Genomic DNA, 23825 nt, shown 5'->3' on the forward strand with positions numbered 1-23825 from the left:
AACGCATGCTTTGCAGCTGCTTGCAGTTAACAGTCTCAGGCATTACAGGCTGGTGTCCCAAGGCATTTTCCAGCATTCACCTCCATTCATCTCTGATCTCCAGGATCTTCCTCAGCTTCCCAGGATCTTCACCCTCATTGTTCTGTGCTCCAAGCCCCTATTTTTCTTCATCTAAATAATCTATCTGCAAAACCTGTGGTCAGGTTCCTAACTGGTAGTTCTGCGTCACGTCTCTCTATTAATGGGACGATCAGAACATGTCACTTCTGTTTAGTCCAAATGTTATCAAAATTTACAACCAGTCCATACCAGTTGCAGCTAGCTAGCAGGTTCATGTTTGATGGTTTGAATATTCAGTTTGGGACATTTTACAAGCCTCTATATGAAATCTGTGCAAAAGTAACTAGAACCAGCTGTTGTTTGCTCAACTGTTTCTCAGCTTGCTTCTTAATGGGTGATTCTGAGGGAGTTATGAGACTCCCTGCAGTGGCAGCAGGTGTCAGATCATGTGAACAGTAGACTTTTGCTTTCCAGGTTAGTAGTGATGCATGCTTCTCTGTGGCTAAGGAGGTGCTTTAAGGAATTCAAATGAAAGCTCAAGACTTGCAGTCCCTGTTGAGTGCAAATTACAGTGTTCTGGAAATCACATTAAAAGGTAACGCAGTGGACCTTCTGTTCCTGAATCAATTAATCATTTCAGCCCTCCCTGCTTACAGCAGATATATCACTACCAAGTTATATTATATGTGTTACGTACACCAAGTTATATTTTTATATGTGTCTATAAATATATATATATTATAACTTGGTGTTCAATGTATTTTATATATCTAATATACCAAATTATAACACTAACAAGTTCTGTATCAGCGAAATAAAATACTACAGGATCTGTGAAAGTAATGCACTGAGCAGTGAAAGCAAACATATATGTGAGTACATAGATTTACATATTTAATGGACTGCAAACTGTGGAATGGTATTTTAGAAGCCACCTTTCATCAGTGAGGCACTCCAAAATGGAACTGTCCATCTTAGAATCTAACGAAGTGCTGATATTTCTGTTCCTGGGATGGATAGGTTGTGGGACTGCTGTCAGCTTCTCTAATGGGGAAAGTTATTCTGTGCTTTTCCCCTGATACTTTTCTTCAGCAAGAATGCTCCTGCTGCACAAAAAAATTAAAGATGGCTTGGGATCAGGCTGCTTCACTGTGGGATCCCGGGATTTGATCATGGTGTCAAGACATTCTGATTCCAGAATCTGGTCAAGTTTACTGTCCAATCCTGTTTGAAGTACTTCATGTTTGACTTTGAAAAATAGAGTATTCCTGCTCATTTCTTAAGAGGGTACCTTTGATTATCATCAGAAAACAATCTGCTGGGCAAAATTTCCATCCTGGTGTACTGTTTTTTTACTTTGTATATGTCAAGTTTGCTATGCTCCTAATAAGTGATTTTTTTACCTATAATTTATAGTATTTTACTGGACTTGAGAAGATAGGACTTTCTGAACTGACTCAGCTAACAACTGGCTGCATAAAATCCTTCCCCTTCAGACATAAATGTTTATTTTTATTGCTTTTTTCCAAAAGTTTAGCTATGGCATTTCCTCTCTGAGAACCCACTCTCCCAGCAGCATATCAACTTAGCCATTCATTAATTTTTTGAACTAACAGGCACTTGCTTTCTTTCTGCCTTTCTAGGATTATGACCTTCAGTTGACAGTAATTGCAACAGAGCAGTAGAATCCTTCTTTTTTCTTTCTTTTTTAATTCACCAATTCAATCCATTTGGAGATCATACTAGTTCTTAAAATGAACTGTAGGTTTTTGCTTATAGTGCTGTGTAAATTCTGGGTGATTAATCTTGGTTTTATTTAGTAGTATATTTTTCACCTAGACTAAGTGTTTTCAGGGCTACAGATTCCTTGTATCCTATAAGCATGTATCTATAACTAGGAGACCTCTTGGGTAGATGGTTTCTGCCCTAGATTTTTTCCTACAATTATCTGACAATGTGTGAATCTGTTACATAGCCATTGTATGTATCTTCATGCTAGGTCTCAAGGAGCATATCTGTGCCTAAGATCATGAGATCTTCAGAGCTCACACCTACAATTGTGTTTGTGTGCTCACCAAGTGTTTTGTTCTTGTTGAAACTTGTGTATAGTCCATAGTTTTTGCTGAGCTAGATATTCCAGGGTATTCTTCTGGACAAATGGCATTTGTGAGAGTACGTCATGCTGCTTTCTTCAGATAAGCAGTAATAATTTTTTTCTCTCCTAAGCTAAGAAGTCCACTTTAAAGGTTTCAAAGGTCAACAGTTTCTATTCCTTACTAAGATTAAATTCTCATTGTGAAACAGAGATTGACTGGAAGCTCATCAGACCTCCCAGAAGCATCAATCAGGATGTCGATGCTGTCCTGGCCAGAGGGTCCAGAGAAGCGGTGGCAACTCAGGCCACACACTAAGGATTTTACTTTGCGTGGCTACTTTAAATCTGTTTCATTTGGGGTACAATTTCTGCAAGTGTGAATGCAGACACGCAAGTCTGAGTTTGGTGCAGACTTAGAACATGTCTCTATCAGCAGTGCCTGGAAGCCTGTGTTTCTTGTTCAGGGGACTCTTGTTTTTTCATAGCATCTGTTGAACCCTTATCTGCAGTTCATAAGCAGTGATCTGAATCAGAACTGTTACTGTTTGAGGGTGTTTCCCTTCCATTTGTTCACAACATTTTTTTAATATTCATCAAGGTCCTGCTGACAAACTAACCTTGAGGAATTTTTTTTTTTTTTTTTTTTCTGCTGAGAGTCCAGGGGGGTCTCATGGGACAATGCTTTTTTTGATGTTTTATGTGTTTCTCTTCAATAGTCTTTGTGCCAGCTGTCAGCACAAAATGCATGGCTTATTTCTGAATATATTGTATTCATCAAGGGGATATAGATGTTTGAGTGGTGGTGGTTTATCTTCCATGAGGTTAGTTCACAGTGCTTTAGACCATCAGAAAATTGGGATTACTCACATGAGTAATTCTTTTTCCTAGTTCTCCCATAACTTTCATAGGTTATCTCAGGAGGTCCTTGAGTCATGAAATCCAGGCCACTGTCTTAGTTGATTGGCAGTTGCTTCAGGTGGATTTGGTTGTTGCAGAAAAGAATTGCAAGCAGCAACTGCTTGGTTTGTATGCGTTTCCCTTGCTGTGTTTGCTGTTTATGCCATCTGTTTCTGTGCATTCTTTACAAATCACCTTGTGCTCCACCTTGATTTCAGGTCTGGTTTCAGGCTTGCCCTGTCTGTCCATTCAGAACCTGAGGCCATTTTTTGAGGAACATTGAGGTTCCTGCAAGTTATTGTTGGGACTTCGATCAAGTACTTCAGTTGTCCTTGAGACTCTCTTTTTTCCAGTATAGGTTGTAGTTGGTTCTCTGTGGTAAACTACATTCTTCTGTGGTCAAATGTTTATTTTTATTTTTTTTTTTTTTAACAGCAAGAGTATGCTTCCATCTGACGTTATCAAGATACGTCTATTAATGTTATTTTCAATCTTTTTCAGTGTTTTTACCTTGTTTATTTTGGGATATTTATTGGATTTGAAAAATAGCCTCTCAAGTACTGGACTTATGCTCAAAATTTTTAATTTCAGACCTGTCCATTTTTGTGTGAATGATGCATAGTTTTCCAAATGTTTATTTTGGATTTAGCTACGTGGTTATAAATTGTTTGTAATCTGTTGGCTTAGAGTACTCCTGTTTTCCCTTCAAGCCCATGAACAAGCTCCTTTCTTGTTTATAAAGCTTCTTCCTCATGGCTATTATGTGAGCCAGAATGTGGGCTAGTGTCCAGCCCATACGGTTGTGGTTTTACCCAAGATGGTTAGTTTTCCAGTGCTGTTCTCAGTCTTCTGTTTCTAGGGCTGTCCTTCATACTTGTGAGATAAGGAGTACACCTTTTGCTTTTAGGTTCATAGGAGAAAGGAAGACCTTCCTTTGTTGGACATTTTGTGAGCTTTTACTGGGGAAAGAATTCTACCACAAATTAACTAGTTAAATCTCAAATTATAAAATAGGGTGCTGTCGTGGTTTAACCCCGGCCGGCAACCAAGCACCACGCAGCCACTTGCTCACTCCCACTCACCCAGAGGGATGGGATGGAGAATCAGAAAGGAATGTGAAACCCGAGGGTTGAGATAAGAACAATTTCATAGGTAAGGCAAAGGCCACGTATGCAAGTGAAGCAAAATAAGGAATTCATTCACCACTTCCCACGGGCAGGCAGGTGTTCGGCCATCCCCAGGGAAGCCGGGCTCCAGCACGCGTAATGGTTACTTGGGAAGACAAACACCATAATGCCGGATGTCGCCAGCTTCCTCCTCCTTCCCCCAGCTTATATACTCAGCATGACATCATATGGTATGGAATATCTCTTTGGCTGGTTCAGGTCACCTGTCCTGGCTGTGTCCCCTCCCAGTTTCCCATGTCCCTCCAGCCCTCACACTGGCAGGGCCCAAGGAACTGAAAAGTCCTTGATTCAGTATAAACATCACCCAGCAACAACTAAAAACATCAGTGTGCTATCAACATTGTTCTCACATCAGAGCCAAAACACAACACTGTACTAACTACTAAGAAGAAAATTAACTCCATCCCAGCTGAAACCAGGACAGGTACCCTTACACATTTTCTGCCAGAAAATTTGTAGAAGCATTGGACCTTGAATCCAGCAATGGGCATTCAGATTTCTGAACTGGTGGCCAAGACACCTTGTTCAGTGTCCAAAATCCCTCAGATAGTTATTGTCTTTATTACATCAAAACGTGTAAATGCTTTAAAATGATTAAGTCTTTCAAAGTATATAGTGTGAAAGTCTCAGAAGTAAGATTATTCAAAATAAATCTTTCTGACACTCTGGTGTAGATTTGTGTGCTGGAAGTTTCCACGTATTTTCTATAGATGAGGAACATTTAGTGATAGGAGACAACATTCAGCCTTTCCATAATTTTGAGAATAATAGTTGTGTGCTGAGGAGTATGTCTTCCCTATTTTATCTGACATTATACTTTCTCTAAGTTACTCTGTAGACCCTGTATCTTGACACTACACTTGTGTGGTTTCCCAGCTAAAATATGTGCCTTGTGTAATTGTCTTGTATTTGGGGTTTTTTTTCCCAGCACAAACATGCTTATTCATTTCAGTAGGACTGCTTTTGCATAAAAGCTGAACCAATACAATTACAGATTTAACTAGCCAGATCTAAGACTTCTTTTCTGATATTAAAATTCCCACCTGAATTTTTTAGTGTGTGTTTATTCGTGCTGTGATGTTACCATTACTTGCACCATCAGTGAGTAGAATATTGTAAAGTATTAACATGATGTGGCTTAAAATCTTAAGATGACATGACATCTTAACATGACATGGCTTAAAACTGATTATTTTAAAAATCTGAGTTACAATATTTCTGACTACTAAATTTTCCCAATCTTCAGTTTATTGTTGGTAAGTGGAGACAAGTATTAGAAATGAGAAGTTATATCAGGTTATTGTCAGGTGAGATTATAATGTTAAAAGGCTGTATGTGATTAAATAAGTGGACTGTTCAATAATCCAATTTAAGTACTGGTAAGAAAAAAGTGTAGACGTTGATTAATGAATGGGCTTGTGACAGTAAAACAAAAAAAAACAGCATAGGAAAAGAAAACTTGATAGAATGCAAGACATACAGAAACAGTGAGAAGCACAGCTAACCTGTTTGATTATAAAAAACTAAGAATACAGAAGACTTCTAGTGTATGTACACAGATGTTACTATACATAGAACACAGCAGAAAGTACATAAGGTAAATAGTTGAACTGGAAAATGTATTTCTTAAAGTTTGGATTTGATATTCTAACTACCAAAAGGACGTAATAAGAATGTACAGTCAGGTGCTATATTTATTATTGAACCACAGTGTGGCTGAGGTTGGAAGGTGCCTCTGGAGGTTATCTTGTCCAGCCCTGCTGCTCAGGAAGGGTTGTCTAGAGCCGGGTGCCCAGGATTGTCCCCGGATGGGTTCTGACTGTCTTTGACGGTGGAGACTCCACAACCTCACTGGGCAACTTGTGCCAGTGCTCAGTCAAATGGGCCTTTTAGAACAAATAATATGACAAGTAGAGTTAAAATGCATATTTTTTTCCTCTTGTTAAAGAGGTGAATGGCATTAATTTCAGTGTGTCCAATTTAGAAGTATTTAAATTCCTTACTCAAATCTCAAGCTGCAGTTAATTAGCGTAAATGGGCCCTGCTGGTGTGGAAGGCAGTTGTAGTTTGTTCATCCCTGCCTGTTGAGTTTCCATTCCTCTCCTTATGCTGGCCTTATGACTACGTGGTAAAATAATTAAAAAAAAACTATCCAACTATAGGCTTACTTGGGGAACGTGAGGAGGAATGGGGTTCATTTTCAGATGGCAGGAATGGGTGGACAGAATTAGGGGCTGTGTCTTCACACTTCGTCAGCTTCAATTTACAGTGTATTAAACTACTCGTGAATCTTTTATTTAGAAGAAGGAAAAAAGAAGCACACAAAAAAGTCTAAGGGATAAACACACAGTTCAGCATGAGAAAACAGGAAAACAATGAATGAACATCTGAAAAATATTTCAGGTCATTGTTCTTGAAACTGTTTTGTTGCAAACTTAGAATGTATATGAAGCAAATGCTTCAAATTTTTTTAATGTTGTAACTTTTATTTTTTTAAAGTATTTCAGGTGCTTGCTTTCATACTTGATAAGAATCCAGGCTTTGACTTAACATTGCAACAGAGGAATGTGGGTTATCTGTTATATCTAAAATCAGCTATGACTGTCTTTAAAATAGGTGGCTGTAAACTCATGCAGGACTTGTCATTTAAATGAAAACATGTCACTGAGAAATAGCCAAAAAAATTCTAATCATAAAATGTACATTTTTATAACGTTATTTTAAAACTATGTGAAAACAGAAGTGGAATACTCAGGTGCATTAACCCTTCTCCCATTTGATGCTCACACCATTGGCTTTCAGCAGATGGCTGTATATAACTTAGAAAAATAGCTCACAACCAAGCAAACAAAACCAACTAACATTAGAGCTGTTTCCTTTCAAAATTAACTCAGTTTAAATTAACATCTGTCTTCATTTAATAAGCTGCCCAGGGTTTGCTGCAGCAAATGTGGGCACATATTGACATATTCTTTTCATTCAGATACTCACTCTGTTGTTAAGTGTTTAATGAGTTTCTTACTGACATACATGAAGTAAGAACTTCAGGCTAGAAAGCCTATACATGAAAAATGGAGGAAAAAGTACAAGTATTTTCAAGACACATTAATAAAATACCACCTTCTGGATCATGACTGCCTTTTACTTTTTTGAAGTGTGCTAGAATATAATTAAGTTTTGTTGTTTGACAGTGTGATGGAAATTGCAGGGGAGAAATTGGTCTGTTATGGTGCCCTAAATATTACCATATTAAATGCTAAACACTGTGTGGTCAACTACACTACAAAAGGCAACTCAAAGAGTCTAAAAGGAAAAGGAGCTCTGGCAACGCTGAAACAATGATTTTCTAGCCTTTCTGTTTTTTCCTTGAGGGAAAACAAATCTGAGAAAATTGTGCTATACATGCATACATTATGAACATGAAACCTTCAGTATCAGTTTTAAATATAAAGGAAATACCTGAAAGCAGCAGAAAGAACAGATGGCTGTACTGACCGGGAGGCAAAGGGCACTGGGGAGTCCTGGGGCAGGACTCAGTGCAGAGATGGTGACAAAGTGACCTGAAAGAGATGAAAACTGGAATATGTTCAGATACGCTCCAGCAGTTGCTCCCAGTCATCTCTTCAGTCACCTCTGAAATAAAAAGAAAGTTAGAAATTAGTTATACTTAACTGAATCTATAGTAGATTTTAATTTTGAAAATGTACGTTAATTCTGCAGTTTTCAAATAGAACTAACTGTGAGTAACTGAAAATAACAGTGAATAATCATAGAGACCAACTTGTCGTGCTACATCTTAGCTTTGAATGCGAGGATCTGTAAAGCAGGAGGCTGCATACAGATGCCAAACATCATCTTGACCTCATTAGTAGTCCATAAAGCAACATCAGAAAAGCAAGTTGCAGATGGCAGTGAAAGAAAAGGCACATAAGAACTAATAAAAAAGAGTCCTTGAGTATGTACCTTTAATTGCAAAATAAAGCAATTCAGTGTGAATGTTTTAATATATAGAGAGACAAGCTGCTGCTGTGAATTAAGGCAGTTTTAGGTGGAGATCTGTTCCTGGGTAACACTACTGAAAAACAGCTGTGAGCTTGTTTTCATTATGTGCATAAATGTAGTAGGAAAGATAGTATTTATTATGAATGATAATTCTGTTTTATTGAAATAGAGGATTGTTAGTTTCTCTCGCACAGAGGATTCCTTTCTAGCTGAGTTCCATCCTATTGTGATTTTTAACCTTCTCTTGTTTTTTCTTTTAGCAACTTGTTCCCTATTAAAGCCAGTTAATCTATTAAACCTGTTCTTTGGATATGTTTAATGTCCCCCTTATTCCTTAGCCGTGTCATATATGCAGAAGGTGAACCTGGTCCCCTGTGCTGTGGCCAGTTTAAACTTACATATGTGCTAAATATCAGGCTCATCATTTGGCTGCCTTCTGTCTGCCTCTCTGAGTAGCAGCTAAGTTATAACTGCTTTTGGCTGAATGAGCCACAAATGTTGTTCTGGATGGTCTACCCAACCACAACTTTTAACCAACGTGTAGGAACTGTATAGCTTTGTCATCTCTACTTGTCAAATTTGGCTGAAATCGACTAACCAGTCAAAGCTGGGGAGGTGGTGCGGTGGAGATGATAAAGGAGCACAAGTAAAATGATGACTACCAGTGCAATCAAGTACATTGATAAATTTAACAAACTGGATGAAAGTCTCTGATCTGTTCTGGTGGGCATCTGTTTTATGGAGCACTCAATGCCTGGAAAAGAAGTGGCATGAAAACCTAGTTACCAGACTTCAGTGGAGAATGCTGGTAGAGGCCCTTCTAACAGCTTTTCTCAAAGATACATGTCTTGATAGTAGTACAGCAGAAGAATCTATGTCGTGACCTAATAGTCTCTGAGAGGTCTGAGAGGGGTCTCAGGGGAGTGGGACCGTATTTCCTTGGTGAAACAGCAATGTAGCTGGGCAACAAAGGTTCAGCTGCTGCACAATAACATGGTTGCTCTTACAGATTTTAAAGTCCTTCAAGGCCAGCTCTGATAACATGACCATTATAGCTTTCATATGTCAGCAGCATTGATTCAATGGAGTCCTCTTCTCCACCCTAAGGGTGGGTCAAGATTTTCCCAAGGATGGGTCAAGGGCTGAAATGGGCTTGGTTTCAGAATAATTTGCTCAGAATAATTTCTCCTACGCAACTGGAATTTATTTTTAAGTGCCTCTTTATTCTGTGGTCTTCTGTGCTGTGTTGGTCTGTGATCCCTCTTCTGTCACTTGAAGTTAGGATATTTCTGCTGAACTGTCAGAGAACACAACAGCAGCTTGGTCTTTCATCCTGTGAATCATTGTGAATTAGTACATCGAAAGCTAGTTTTGATAATCCTTGTCTTTTCCACTTTTCAGGTTGGGTTCAGTTGGGTAATGACATCTTTGCTACAAAAAGCAGCTATAACTATGGTCAGTGATTCAGAAGTTGAAACAAACCGCAGAATGACTACTAGCCTTTTAACTGATCAGCTTTTTCAAAAAGGTCTCTTTAAATTACAAGAGGACTTCAATGCTTTTGAACTTTTGGTGGTTTATACTCAGAATTTGTCCATATTGAAGTTTTTGTTTGCTCACTTAAGGTTCTGAGAGTTAAAATATCTTTGCACCTGAATCTTTATTTGTTTATTTATTGCACCTGAACTTTTTATTTATATAATTTCTATTAGGTGTAATCTTGATTAAACGAAGAATAATTTTGAGAAAACCCGAAGTATTTATGGGCTAGATTAAATTATTTAACTTATTTCAGATGGAAAATTCAGATTAGAAAAGTCTGAATGCTACAGAACATTACGAATGTTTCTTTTAACTAACCAACAGACTTATAGGTCTTCTGATCATTACTCCAAATTGCATGAAAAATACTTTTTAAAAAAGTGCATACATACAACATGGTTAGCATTTACTGTAAAATAGGGATCACTCTTTTGCATGGCACAGATTTTATTGTAACGAACAAACAGGAAAACATAAGGCAACATGTAACTGAAGTGTTTAGAATAGACGAGTTTCTTCAATCCTAAACTACTTAAGGTGATGCTGATTTTTTTCAGTTAATTTTCAAAGGAGGAAGAAGAAAATAAAAAACCATGTATGTATACAGATAGTGCAAGATTTCAAACTTCATTGCCTATTGGCCTTGGCCTTGATCTTTTACAGAAGATTTAACAGGAGGTGGCAAGAGGGACAGAAATGTAATCAGTTGGGCTATTACAGTGGAACAGTGCCGCTAAGTACTTTCTTGGCAGTGTGTTGCTGGTTTTATCCATTCAGCAAATGTAATTTATTTATACATCTGTCAATAAACTCAATAATGAGTACAGCAGGGATTTAAGCTGGAGCGTATCACTGTGTTTGACACAAAGGTCAACCTTGGGAAAGGGGCTTGAAATTAACGTTTCTTTAAAACTATTTTTCCTTCCACTGAGGCTATCTCTTAATTCCAGCAATTTTCTCTGTTTGATAAGCAGAGGAAGCATGCATTTTGATTATATAAAGGAGAGGGGAGGTGAACAAACGAAAAAATTTCAACTGGCATTGCATTCTGGTGATAAGAATGAGACTTTATGCAGCACAGAAGAGATTACCTGAAGTAGAATTGGGAAGCAAATTGTATTTACAAAAGATGGCATGATTTTCCTAATAGGTGTTCAAAACAGGCTATTCACTCACATATTCTGCTGAGCTTGACTAGAAATAACTTCATTTCAAAAAGGACAAATCTGATTGACGGTAAAAGCATTCCCCTCTCACAGATACTTGTCTAAAGGATTTGCATTAAATTTTCTTGATGGGAACACAGTAGTATTTTATTCTATATCTGCATGAACTGGTAATGTGGAAAATAAAAATACAAATAGTGTCTTAGATTGCTTCATTCTTCAACCACTTGAATTACTAGATTTATGTCTGCAATTATGGAAGAGATATTGCAGTATGATATATCATTTGACAATGACTGTCACAATTATATTGCAAAAATAGAGATTCAACTTATTCTTGAAGTTAAGAGTGTTGAAATTATGTTTTAAGGACTAGGTGTGTCTTCCTGTGCTTTTATCTTGTTTTTAATGTAGCCAGGGTAATTTTAAGCTATAGTTGTCTAAACGTTGTCAGTTACTAGTAGGATATGCAGATATCAAAGATGTCATGTGCTGCAAATTTTCATGAGCTATTATACAAGGCTGTTGTGAAATACCTTGTCATGGTAGGTACCAACAAGATGTACGTGTGCTACTTCTGAATCCGTTACATTTTTCTCCTTCTGTACAGATCCTGGAATTGGTGAAGGGCATGCATTACCAGCTGGCCTGTCAGAAGTACTTTGAGTTGGTGCATGATGTAAGTAGCTACTGATTTTTATTAGACTATAGGCACCGTCTTTGTCTTGAGGAAGGCCTTGGAAATCATGCATAAAGCTGAGAGGCTATTTGCAGTTTTCGTATCCATCGTTAACTGTCTTGCCTTGTTTTTTTCCATTTCAATAATTTCAGATATTTTGTAGTTTTATGCATTTATATATTGATGTTGTCAATACCCCAAACATTACAAGATGTAGTAAAAGATTATGCTTTTTTCCTAAAAAGGTCAATATTGTTGAATTTTATCTATTGCAAGGCATTTAATTTTTTCAGAATCCTGTTTTTAATAAAATTTGTGGGGTTTAACCCATTATGCAAGTTTGATGTTTTGAGATATACCTTGAAAAATAAACAAAAAGGATCTAAAAGATGTAATTAAAACTTTAATCTCCCAGCACATACATAGTTAATATTGTTAATTTTCACTTGATATTTTTGGACATCTTTAGTCATGTGTGATTAGTTTTCAAATATAGATGAACATTCTCAGAGCTTTCCCATTTGCTTAATCATAGGCAAATTTAAAGTAAGATCCTTCACAAAACTGTAAGATTGCCACAGTCCTCCTCCTATGTGATTTCTTAATTTAAAGAACCAGCTTTTGCATTGGTTTAAGACTGCTTGTCATCAAGAAAAAACAGTGAAGCACAGCCCTTCTTACACCTTTGTTCTCTCCACAACTCAAAAAAGGAACCATCCCTTTCAGACAGCAGGCTAGGGAACAGCCTTGCTGAGGATTAGAGAGCCTGAGGATTAGATGACCCACCCAGAGACATTTACCTTTGATTTCTTTCATTCTTACTGGTTTTGACATTTGATTTAAATGGAACTGTGTGTCTCCCCAAATTCCCAGCAATCATATGAGTCAATGTATAGCAAAGGCATACTCAGTGTTGTTTTGGCAGTTGTAATTTGCGAGGAACACTGTCTTACAGTCTTAGAAAATGATAAAACAGTCCTAATATTCTGGAAGGAAAACAAAAAATATGTACAAATTTAAATTTAGATAACACTTGCCCTGTGTAAGGCTAAGTCAGTGGAAACAGTATTTGTCGAAGATGACTATAGAACCCAAGATCAACATTCACCAAAGGATAAATCAGCACGGTGGCGAAGAGCTGTTGTGTTTTAGGACAGCTGCCTTTCTATTGTTCTATGGCAAATTCCAGAACAGCATTATTTTTTTCAGTCTTGTGGTAATACAGATATCTGTCTTTGCTGCTTGCACTAAGAATCTTCTGCTTTGCTTTTGGTAAGTCTCTTACTTCAGTGGGAGAAAGCAGAACATGCAGAAAGGCACTTTCTGCAGTTTGAATAGCACATGCTTACAACAGTATGTTTTAAGGAGAGTTTAGCTGCTAAAGTTGTTACCAGCGTGCTCAGAATGATTTTTCTGTCCTATGACTATGCTTTAGTAGTTTTTTTCATGGGGTGATCAAGAGATGTGTTTCTGAAGCTGGTGTGGTGACAACTAATCAGACAGTCAAACCCTTGCTTTCCTGTATCGCTAGCAGAGCTTTTCAGTGAACGAAATTTCTGAAGAATCAATCAGCATAACATTCATTGTTATTGTTTCTTCAAATAGGTTAACAATCTTAAGTAAAATTTTCCTGGAAATAATGGACTAGCTCACATGGACGATTTCAGCTTCAATTATGTGAAAATTTTACCGAGGAAGGGTTTGATATATGTTGGGCAGAGCTCTTAGTGTTACCTATAATTCTTGAAAGTTGCAGAGCATGTGTGGATTAGATCTACTATGAATGACTTTGTTGTGGGGACTTACTTAAGATTATGATATTTTTCTAAGTTCACTGGGTCAGTTGCATGCACACTGTCTCTGCTTAAGGGCTCTCTGCATTTCCTCCCCATCATCCTCTCTCAAATTTCTACTGCATCTTATGCTCACACTGGCAGCAGCTTTGCTTCAGTTGTCTAGTGCTTGGCACTGAGACTATGCCAATAAATCCAGCGGCACTAAAGTGAGAATGTTTAAATAAGTTTTTTTGAGGGGTTTGGGGGGTGTATCTTTGCATCTCAGTGCTACTGGTTCAGATAGCACAAATTACCTAAAAGCTGCTTCTCTGAATATTCTGTGGAAACTGGCCTTACTAGTTTCAATACTACACCTCTCTTGGACTTTGGTTTCACTGTCCTACAACCACACAACAAAAGCAGCCATGATATATGTGGTCTAGTACATTGTCTTCAGGCAGGAACTAATGTGTTAAGGAAATGTGCGCATCAGCAATTTGTTAGGTCTTTCAATAAGTGTAGGAAAGGAAAGCACGAAGTATAGTTGTTGTGGCTTAACCCCAGCTGGCAACCAAGCCCACACAGCTGCTCGCTCGCTCCCCATCCCCGGGGGATGGTGGAGAGATTCAGAACAGTAAAAGTGAGAAAACTCATGGGTTGAGATAGAGACTTTTTTTATCTAGCTTTACTAGGGAAAGCAAAAGCTGCACACGGAGGTAAAGCAGAACAAGGAATTCATTCACCACCTCCCACTGGCAGGCAGGTATCCCCAGGAGAGCAGGGCTCCATCATGTGTAGCGGTTACTTGAGAAGACAAACGCCATCACTCTGAATGTCCCCCGCTTCCTTCTTCCTCCCCCAGCTTCATATGCTCAGCGTGACGTCATACGGTGTGGAATATCCCTTTGGCCGGCTGGGATCAGCTGTCCGGCTGTGTCCCCTCCCAACTCCTTGTGCACCCCCAGCCTCCTCGCTGCTGGGGTGCGGTGAGGAGCCGCAAAGACCCTGGCTCTGTAAGCCCTGCTCAGTGGTAACAAAACCTTCCCTGTGCTATCAACCCGGTTTCCAGCACAAATCCAAAACATAGCCCCATACTAGCTACTGTGAAGAAAATTAACTCTATCCCAGCCAAAACCAACACAATAGTGCATGAATAGTTTTACATATTTTTCAAGTTCTGGGATATTAGGGCATACTTATTTTTGGGAAAGCTATTCTAAATAATAACGATGTGATTCGATCAAGACAAGCTGTTTGATATATGTGAAGAAAAGAAGGTCTTTTGACTTGATAAAAGACTGAATGGCCTGTAGGGTAGATATTTTCAAACATTATCATATTTTAATAAGAATCAGGAATAAAGTACGCTTATGTGGCAACTAGAGTAAGCATTTAATCAGACACTACCAAAATATCTTTCTTGATGGTCAGATTTGGATTTTAAGCCATATGGAAAGCATCATAGCTCTTTGATGTTCTAATATTTGTACCTGAGTTTGCAATAAGTTATTTCATGTTGGTTATCCCTTATAGATAAGTTTTTATTTTCTACTGAAGTGAGGACACAAGGCAACTTGCATAAAGTGGAAGTGAGACACCCTAAAAATGTAAGCAGTGTAACCGTAACCCAAAGTAAATAGTCACATTCATGAGGAATGCCTTTCATGGTCACAATAGCAGCAAGATTATATTTTACTTTAGTTGGTAGAATTGGATGGCAACTCAAGAGGGAAAAATATTTCCAGTCCAAACAGTTTGGAGATCTTGGCTACATATATGCAGTCAAGTAAAACAGATTGATGATATCAGCTGTGAACTACTAGTAGGTTAAATAAAGGTCCTTGTGATGACAGCATGCCTGTAGGAATAATTAGTGCTTTCAAATCTGATTGTTTTAAGAGCCCCTGAGCATTATGTATAAATAAGAAAGCTTAACTGGCTAATATTCCAAAGGAGCTACTGATGTTAATGTTGTTTACCTGAATATTGCTGTATTAGTTACTTTTTACAGATACAGCTGTAACAGATGTTACTTATTAATATTTATCTCTAAATACTTTATTCTTAGTACTGGTATTTTACAATCCATATGAATTTTTAAGAAGTAAACGAGATCTGACACATAGCAAACTTCGTTGTACAGAAGAATCACTTTTGATTAATTTATTTAAAAACATATGCAAAACCTGTTTTTCTTAGTCTTTTGTGATCAAATCACAAGAATACTGGATTATTTTTTTTTAAAGGGATGTGCTTAATTGATATCATCTACTGTAGCACCATGATCGCTCCACATGGGGAGAGAGCAGTTTAGAACAAAATTAAGAGTTACAAAGCGACTTATAAATTGGTGTGATGAAAGCTGAAATTTTAAAGTAAAAAAACCCCAGAACTAATTAAGAGGAAAGCCAGCTTTTCACTGTTATCGCTTCTTTTTAAGCCTTTTTGGTGTAAAGAAGTAATTTAGCTCCCACATAATGGAAATTGGAGCATAAGACTGAAATGAAATTCAGTGGTGGCTTTGGGTTTTCTGTTTGGTTTTGGGTTGGGTTTTTGTTGGGGTTTATTTTTGTTTGTTTGTTTTTCTTTGTGCCTTTGAGTACCAAATTAGTGTGCTGGGCCTGTCACTTATTTTTACGATTTTCAAGCAAGGTCACTTACTACAGTTGCTAATGTCTTCGTGTCTGAATTAGATTGTGTTATACATGTCTGCATTTTCTGATGGAGCTAAGCTAGGCAGCGGTAATGCGTTTAATCAGGATTCCATTTAGAGCGCACATTGATCCTTTGCTTTATGATTTCTTACAAGTGGCTGAAGTTTAAACTGATGGGTTTTGGCACATTAAATCAGCCACAGTATATACCCTCATGAGACACTGTGTGTGTGCAAAGTTGCTTGTTATGCTTGGAGTGGCCCAGCCCTTCTGGGAAAAAGAGGAGATAGTGGTAGCAGAAAATTACCAGTATATGGCTCTTAGACTTCCTTGGTTTTTTGTATCCCAGGTTTGTGAACCTTTCCAGTATTTTTTAAGAGCAGTATTTTTCTTACGATGTTCTTAGTATTCACATAAACTGACAGGCAGATAAAAGGTGCAGATTGCCTGAGTAGGAGGTGGAAGCACCGTTTAAAGTAAGCATTTCCAACTTCTGAGCCCCTGAGAAGAGATACAAAGGTTGTAACTGAGACTTGTGGTGAGCATGTAAGAACAGCTTACTTTTAAAACTGAAAGCTTTGTTGATTTGAAATATTTGACGAGCATTAATTGAATGTTCATATATCTAATAATTATGGAGCTGAAAGAATGCACCTGCCAAGTAGAAAGGAGCAATAAAAATATGCCGCACCTTATGCTAGTTTTCTGTTTTCTTTTCCACTGAAGACGAAATGTTCTTTTGTATTCGTTGTGCATCTGAGTTTCAGGATGCTGATGCTGGCTGGCACTGATGGAGCAGAGATCAGCTTGATCTATGGGGCTGTTGCATTGTAAACATTGCATTTGTACCTACTGGAGAAAGCAGGGAAGTAGGTGAACCTGCCTGTTTCCATTCACAGTTTCACACTGATACTTAAGATCTAGATTTATACTGTACTGTTGTTACAACTTCTAGTAGTACTCTCTACCGCTGTTTGCAGTCTAGACTTGTCTCAGTCCCTCTTTTGGGTAGGGAAATGCTGTTTTAAGGTGTAGGTTCAATTGTCCTGCATCTGTAAAGGTATGCCATTTTACTTCTAGTGTTTTATATGTTTTGGGATGTTATTTTTACTTACTACAGCAAAGACAGTGTGAAATACTGTTTGAATATGCCGAAAGCACTAATTTTATTTCTAACATGAAGGAAGAAATTTTCTGATGAAAGTAAGTCTGTGTCATGCTAATACTTACTGGGATAGTATTTACAAACTGATGCCTTTTTCTTCAACAAAGTTGGAACTTACTAAATTGCTAATTAATTTGTGCTTGAGTGTGAAAAAGATGACTTTAAAAAATAAATATAATAACTCATTGTTCCTTTCCTATGCAGGTTGAAGACATTGGGTTTTCTCTGAATCATCCTAATCGGTATTTTACAGAGAGTCAAAGGCTGTTAAGTGGTGGTAGAGAACTGAAGAAGGAATTAAGTAATTCAGGAACCTCTCAACAAAAAAGTAATAGTCAGGAAAACATGAATTCGAATACTACTCCCACCTCTTCAAATACAACAGATGATGCAGAACTGGAGGGACTGGAGGCATACTTCACTGAGGACTGAGCAGCTGTGTTACTTGCGTTTTTTCATTCTGGTTTGGTTTTGGTTTTTGTGTGTGTGTGTTTGGGATTTTTTTCTTTCTTTCATTTTTTCCCTTCTCTGGCTGAGTTTGTCCCTAAACTAAGGAATATGCACTTCACTACCTGGAAGACACAGACATGTAGTGCTTTCAGTAGGCTGGAGGGAGAGATAACTGTAATTGCACCTAGTACTTACTCTTACTGCTTTGGGACATTGTTTTATGTGGAAGGATGGGAAATAAAAGTTCCTTCCCAATTATTAAATGGTTTTTGTCTAACTTACCTTTTTTGGTTTTCTTCAAAATGTTTAAATATTTGTATCCCATTTTATGGTCACTTTTATATGTTTCTTCTTAATAAATAAATTGCAAAGCAGATTTTTTTGTGTGTGTTTTCTTTTTAGTTGTATTTGGATGATAATTAAATAGAAGTTCTTATGATCAAAATTACCCTCTGGAGGAGTCTGTCTATCTCTCTTCTACATGAGGAGCTGAGGGAAATCAGCTTCCTAATTTGTGTATCTTGACACGACATTTGGAGAGCTGGTTTTGGTGCTTGAAATAGAATATAAGCAGAGTTTGGATACCTGTATGTAAGAAGGTAATCCAAAAAGCCGATGCATCTTGAAGAAGCTAAAAACTTATTAGCATATGTTCCTTTTAAAGTTTCCTTAATGTCTGAGTGTGGCTGGAGTCTCCTGTGTCCTACTAAGCTAAACAGCCATCTGAACGCAGCTTTGGGTTGCCCGAATTCCACCCATTCCTCCAAAGCCCACGTCATCTAACACAGCAGTGGCATTCAATTGAGCAGCAGCCACTGTCCGATGCGTGGAAGCTCTAAATAGAGCTGCTATTTTATATCATGCTGTAGAGTATTCTCCTGGGGATCTGAAAGGCTGAAATTTTATTTTATCTGATGCCTAAGGAGTTTCAAGACAGCATTACCCCCTCCCTGGAGAGTGACCTAGCTACTGGTACAGCCCTGTAACCACCTAAGCACAGAATTGTCGTTGCTGGTATTAACTCTGCACGGCCTTAGTATGAAGACTCACTGAGCCTGATTTTTCTGGGCTTGTCTTGCCCTACCTGAAGCTTTGTTTTAGCCATAACAGCAACTGTCAAATGACAGCCTAGCTTTGTACAATTGCATGGTGTACCGCCTGTGTTTATAATGATTTTGATGTATTTCTGTAGCTAATGAGTCATAAGTAGTTATTTTGTGTAGAATGAATTAATCTATGATCTTGGATGCCAGATGCCCCATGGGTATAAACGAATCATCCATGGCCGAGTGCTGATCCTTAAAGAAATACAACCTAAAGAATAGTGCAAAAGAAGTATTTAGGAATAGGAGAAGAAAGAACAAATATGCAACACGAGTAAACCACACGCTATAGATATATAATTATTTGGCTGCAATGTGGAATTGCCAGAGCATTGAAGAACAGCAAGGTTGGTTTTGGAAACGTGTAATATTACGCTAGGTGGACTCTAGGGAGAAGAAAGAACAGTTCTCACTGTCAAATGTCCTACAGCTCCTGATGAGTGACTTGGGACCCTGACTGTGTGCTGCTGATCCTGGGACGCTGAGTGTATGAGTATGTAACATTTGCTAGTTGTATTATGTTGAAGGTTTTATTTCTTCCACAGTAATTGACTGATTTAGACTATTGTGACTGGTCTAAAGACTATTCCATTACTGTTAAGATTTGGGGCTAACTGTAAATTTTTGGCTTATCTTACATAAAGCGTTCCTTTAAGTTCCTTTACCTCACATGGGGCTAATGCAACACCAGGCTTTAAAAATAAAACACGTCATTTGTTGTTAAAGAGAATCTGCCAGGATTCATTGTTCCTTTTCCTTGAATTATTCCTAAATTTATTTAGGGACTGCTTTGTGTGAACTACGAAGCCTCTTATCTTTGGATATAATATAGTCAAAGGAGTTGTAGGAATCCACCCTGAGCAAAGGCTCTGCGTCTGGACCTGCAGGGTGGTGGTTGTTCTGGGCCCAAGAAACCAGGAGTTGCAAGAGCTGTCAGGTTGGTTTCTCCTGTTGGTGAAGCTCCTGGCAGCGCCCAACCTGATGTGTGGAAGTCCACTGCTTCTATCAGGTGGTTAAGAGACTTAGCCTTTTGAAGCGTCTTTGCAAGTGGTAACTCTCCTCTACTTCTGCGTTACTGAATACCTGAGTTGGAGGCACCTTAGTGAACATCGTGGATCTTTTTAAATAGAAGTGAAACTGCTTCAGACCTGCAGAAGAATGAGGTGGTCGAGGCAGTGAATGAAGGTAATATTTCCCAGCCAAGGGAAACTGTGAATTCTGGTTCAGTAGGAAAGTTTCCGTTATGCCCTAGCCCTGCTCGTGTAGACATTGTCACTGGTGTGAATAAAACTCCTAGCTCTTCCATTTCTGAGCTTTACATGTACCTTGAAATCTGTTATGTTGGGGATGGGCTGCTTGTTCACGTGTTCTACAGTGGATTGCTACATTAGCAGAATAAAGTTATTTTTAGGAATTCAAGCATAAAATTTTAAAAAAATCTCTATTACAAGGAAGAAAATATAACCGCACAAATCTGCTGAATGAAAAATCTTATCTGAAATGCAACAAACAACAGTATGTGACAAAGCCTTTGTCCTTCAGTGGTTTACTTCGTTATTGTGAGTTTACCTCTCTTGATTAATAGTGCTACGAATTGCTTTAAACTGTATTTTTGTCTCTCTTATTACTTGTCAGGAGTAATAATAAACTATGTAACAGAAAAATGTACAAATTATAGCACAGAGTTATATGTAACTAGCAAAAGATTGATAGAGTTATATGTAACTAGCAAAAGATTGAAATTAATGCTTTTGTTGCTATTCAGGGAAAATGAAAATTTATTTTCATATTTCACAGCTTTTGACCATTTTAATTTTTCTTTAAAAGTGGAATATTTTATTTTAATAATATAGAAAAATCCAAAATGAGAATCCTCCTTTTAAGCAGTTGGGCACCAACTCCTACTGCTTTGTAAATTGCTTAAGAATCACTTGTTCCTTGATTACAGAGCTATTTGAGATCAGAAAGGTAAAATCACTAAGTATGTAAATCACTCATTTTAAAACATTTCTTGCATTGTAGTAGCACTATTAAAAATTGTATTTAGTTAGAAGATAAGGATTCTGAAAACCAAGTGACCCTGATATGATTATGCAGTAGTCAAAAATAACAACAAACCGGATAACCAAATAAAGCAATAACCAAACAAACACCCACAAAATCTCAAACCCTATTCTTTTGCAAGTTGAAAAGAAAATGAACAGTAAAGCATTGCAGATGGATCTATTTGCAAGCATCAACTCTCCTGCGTATCTTTGAAGAAAGTAAATTTTGTTATACTTTGCTACTTGGAAAACAAACGAAAAAAACCAACCAGGAGACACACAAACACTTAAAGCTTGAAACTGCTCTGGACAAGACACGTCTGTATTCTGGGTCAGTAAAGGAGATACTAAGGTAATACCTGGTTGCATTTCTGAGGGGGTGCACTGTGCCAAAAGGTAGCCCTGTGCCGCCACGGTGCTGAGGTAGGAGCTGCTCTTCTTTACAGCTGATCTTAAATGTACCGCAGTTAATTCAGAGGCAGATGTTTGAAAAGGAGCGCTCTGATCTTTTGAAGTGCTAGCATCGAAGACAATAAAACAGTCTCCGACTTCAAAGCCTTTCAAGATGTCACGAAGAAGAGAGCTTTACTAGTGGGTGTGCTGCAGAGGGGCGGGCGAGGGGCTCGCGAGCTGGGTGTGAGATACAAAGTGCTCTGCTGAGATGTGGAGCGCTGCCCTGGCAAGGGGAATGGCGAGGGCGGCTGGTACCGTCATGGCACGGTAGGAGCGGACCCATGCAGAAAACAGCTGATGCTGAGCACACGGCGTTCCTCCTGTGCGTGCTTCGGGACTTCTACTTTGGGCTGATTTTAGTCTCACAGTATGGCTGGGGTGGTCATTAGACAGAAGAACATTGCAGAGCATGCTTTTTGGGTGAATTTCTTCCAGAAGGAATCCAGGTTGCATATGCTCAGGCCGATCGGCAGTGCCAGCCAAAGCAGAGCAAGTGGGGGTGACTGAGAGATTTCCTTGAAGATGCTGAACATCTCAGTTGGCCTCAACCAGTGTAATTTGTCCTGGTTTTGGCTGGGATAGAATTAATTTTCTTCCTAGTAGCTGGTGCAGGGCTGCATTTGGGATTTAGGATGAGAATAATGTTGATAACACCCTGATGCCTTGGTTGTGGCTGAGCAGTGCTTGCAGAGCCAAGTGCTCAGCTCCTCACCCCACCCCAGCAGCGAGGAGGCTGCGGGTGCGCAAGGAGCTGGGAGGGGACACAGGCGGGACAGCTGGCCCCAGCTGGCCAAAGGGATTTTCCAGACCATATGACGTCTGCTCAGTGTATAACGTGGGGGAAAGCTGTTTGGGGGCTGCTGCTGAGGAGCAGGCTGTGGGTGGTGAGCAGTGGGTGCTGAGCAATTACTTTTCATTTGCATCACATGTTTACCTTGGGTTTGATGTATTTATCTTTTAAAAAAAATTTCTTCACGGTTTATGATTGTGATTATTTCAATTATTAATATTGTTACTACTTTTTCAATTATTACACTGTTCTTTTCTCAGCCCATGGGTTTTCTTACTTCTATCCTTCCTACTCTCTCCCCCACCCCGCTGCAGGGCTGCGAGCGAGCAGCTGCGTGGGGCTGAGCTGCCAGCGGTGGTTAAACCCTGCCAGACACCTGGCAGCAAGAATAGTTTAGAGGATGAGGCAGGGCAACATCTTTGCCATGCAGGTCCTTGCTCTGTGGTGCATTTTCACACGGTTGTGAAATGTAAAATTTCTTGTGGTTTCTACTATTGAAATACTTAGGGAAGTTTAATGTATCAAAGTTTGTACTATTTGAAAAAACTTTTTTCCCACAGATTTGGTGATATGCTAAATACAATAAAAGGATTCCAGAACCCCATGGTTAGTTCCTTGGGAGGGGGCGGGTGGGTGTTGGGTTTGTTTTTTTTGTTTTGTTTTGTTTTATTTGTTTGGTTTGTGGTTGGTTTTTTTTTTACTTAGACCTGTTGGGCTGTCAAGGATATTTCTGTTACCTGGGTTGCTATCTTCTTCTGGCTTCCTTGCTCAGATCTGTTGCAAAGATGTAAAACTTAGAGTTCATTTATGCTTTTTGTTTCTTCCCTAATGCACCTGAACCCCTAGGGCAGGGCAGGTGTAATCCAGAGCTTTTGGACAAGCTTATCTATCCCGATATAATTACTGATGCTTTCCTTGTTTTCCCATGTGCATATCAGAAACATCTATTGAATTACAGCTAGACAGATGTAGTCAAGGTCTCAGTATCCAAGTGGTTCTTTTGGGTAGATTTCACACCACGATTTCTATGCTTTTAAAAAAATTATATATATATATATATAAAAAAAATATTCTAAAATCTGTCTATTTCAAGTCTCTTAAAAATCGACAGAAGAATCATGCTGTCCTTTTATGCCATTGTATGGGTTTTGTTTTGGTTGGGTTTTTTTAAATTGATTTAATGAATTTTCTTTTTTTTTTTTTTAAAGTTTCTCTTACAACGCTGTAGGTCTACTGAGTAACTGGCATCTTTTAACTAACCTCTGCTGTTCACAGTCTCCTTATTTTACTATTCTGTGTATTCCTCCTTACCTGCTACATAGTGGATGTTATTGGCGGTGTTTTTTAGAACTTGTATGAAGTCAACTGCTTAGTTCACATTAGCAGAATAACCTGTCCTTGCTGCCGTGCTTGCCAGTTGCTGCCTTTCATGTTTTATTATCCCTTCTACTGTACAAAATGTTACCATCCTTCACTGGCCCGTCTAGTTCATGTCAGTGGATCCCTGTTTTGAACAGACAGTTTTGAGAATATTAACCTTTCTTTCCACCTGGATCTGCACTCTTGAAGTACTGTTGGTAATGGTATTACCTAACACTAAAAGTTTTACCTTTGGTATCTGGTTGAAAAAAAAGAAAAATAAAGGCTTTCACCCCTTAGCACACTTACCTGCTAAGATTTGTATAGATCCCTCAAATGCTGAAGAATCGAAGGCATTTGAATCAGGCAAAGGTTATGACAAATGGGTGTAATTGTAGTAAAA

At 38.5% G+C, this 23825-nt stretch overlaps 1 protein-coding gene across 1 annotated transcript in view; it reads left to right on the forward strand.

Annotated features, from left to right (window-relative positions):
• Positions 1-18048, forward strand: part of PRIM2 (DNA primase subunit 2) — a 127906-nt gene extending 109858 nt beyond the window's left edge. Inside the window, exons 13-14 of the mRNA XM_055810587.1 lie at positions 11560-11628; positions 17427-18048. Of these exons, the coding sequence (XP_055666562.1) occupies positions 11560-11628; positions 17427-17654 (297 nt within the window). The 3' untranslated portion in view covers positions 17655-18048. The remainder of the gene's footprint in view (positions 1-11559; positions 11629-17426) is intronic.
• The last annotated feature ends 5777 nt before the right edge of the window (positions 18049-23825 follow it).

This window comes from Falco peregrinus, chromosome 7, assembly GCF_023634155.1.
Source record: "Falco peregrinus isolate bFalPer1 chromosome 7, bFalPer1.pri, whole genome shotgun sequence".
NCBI classification, from domain to species: Eukaryota; Metazoa; Chordata; class Aves; order Falconiformes; family Falconidae; genus Falco; species Falco peregrinus.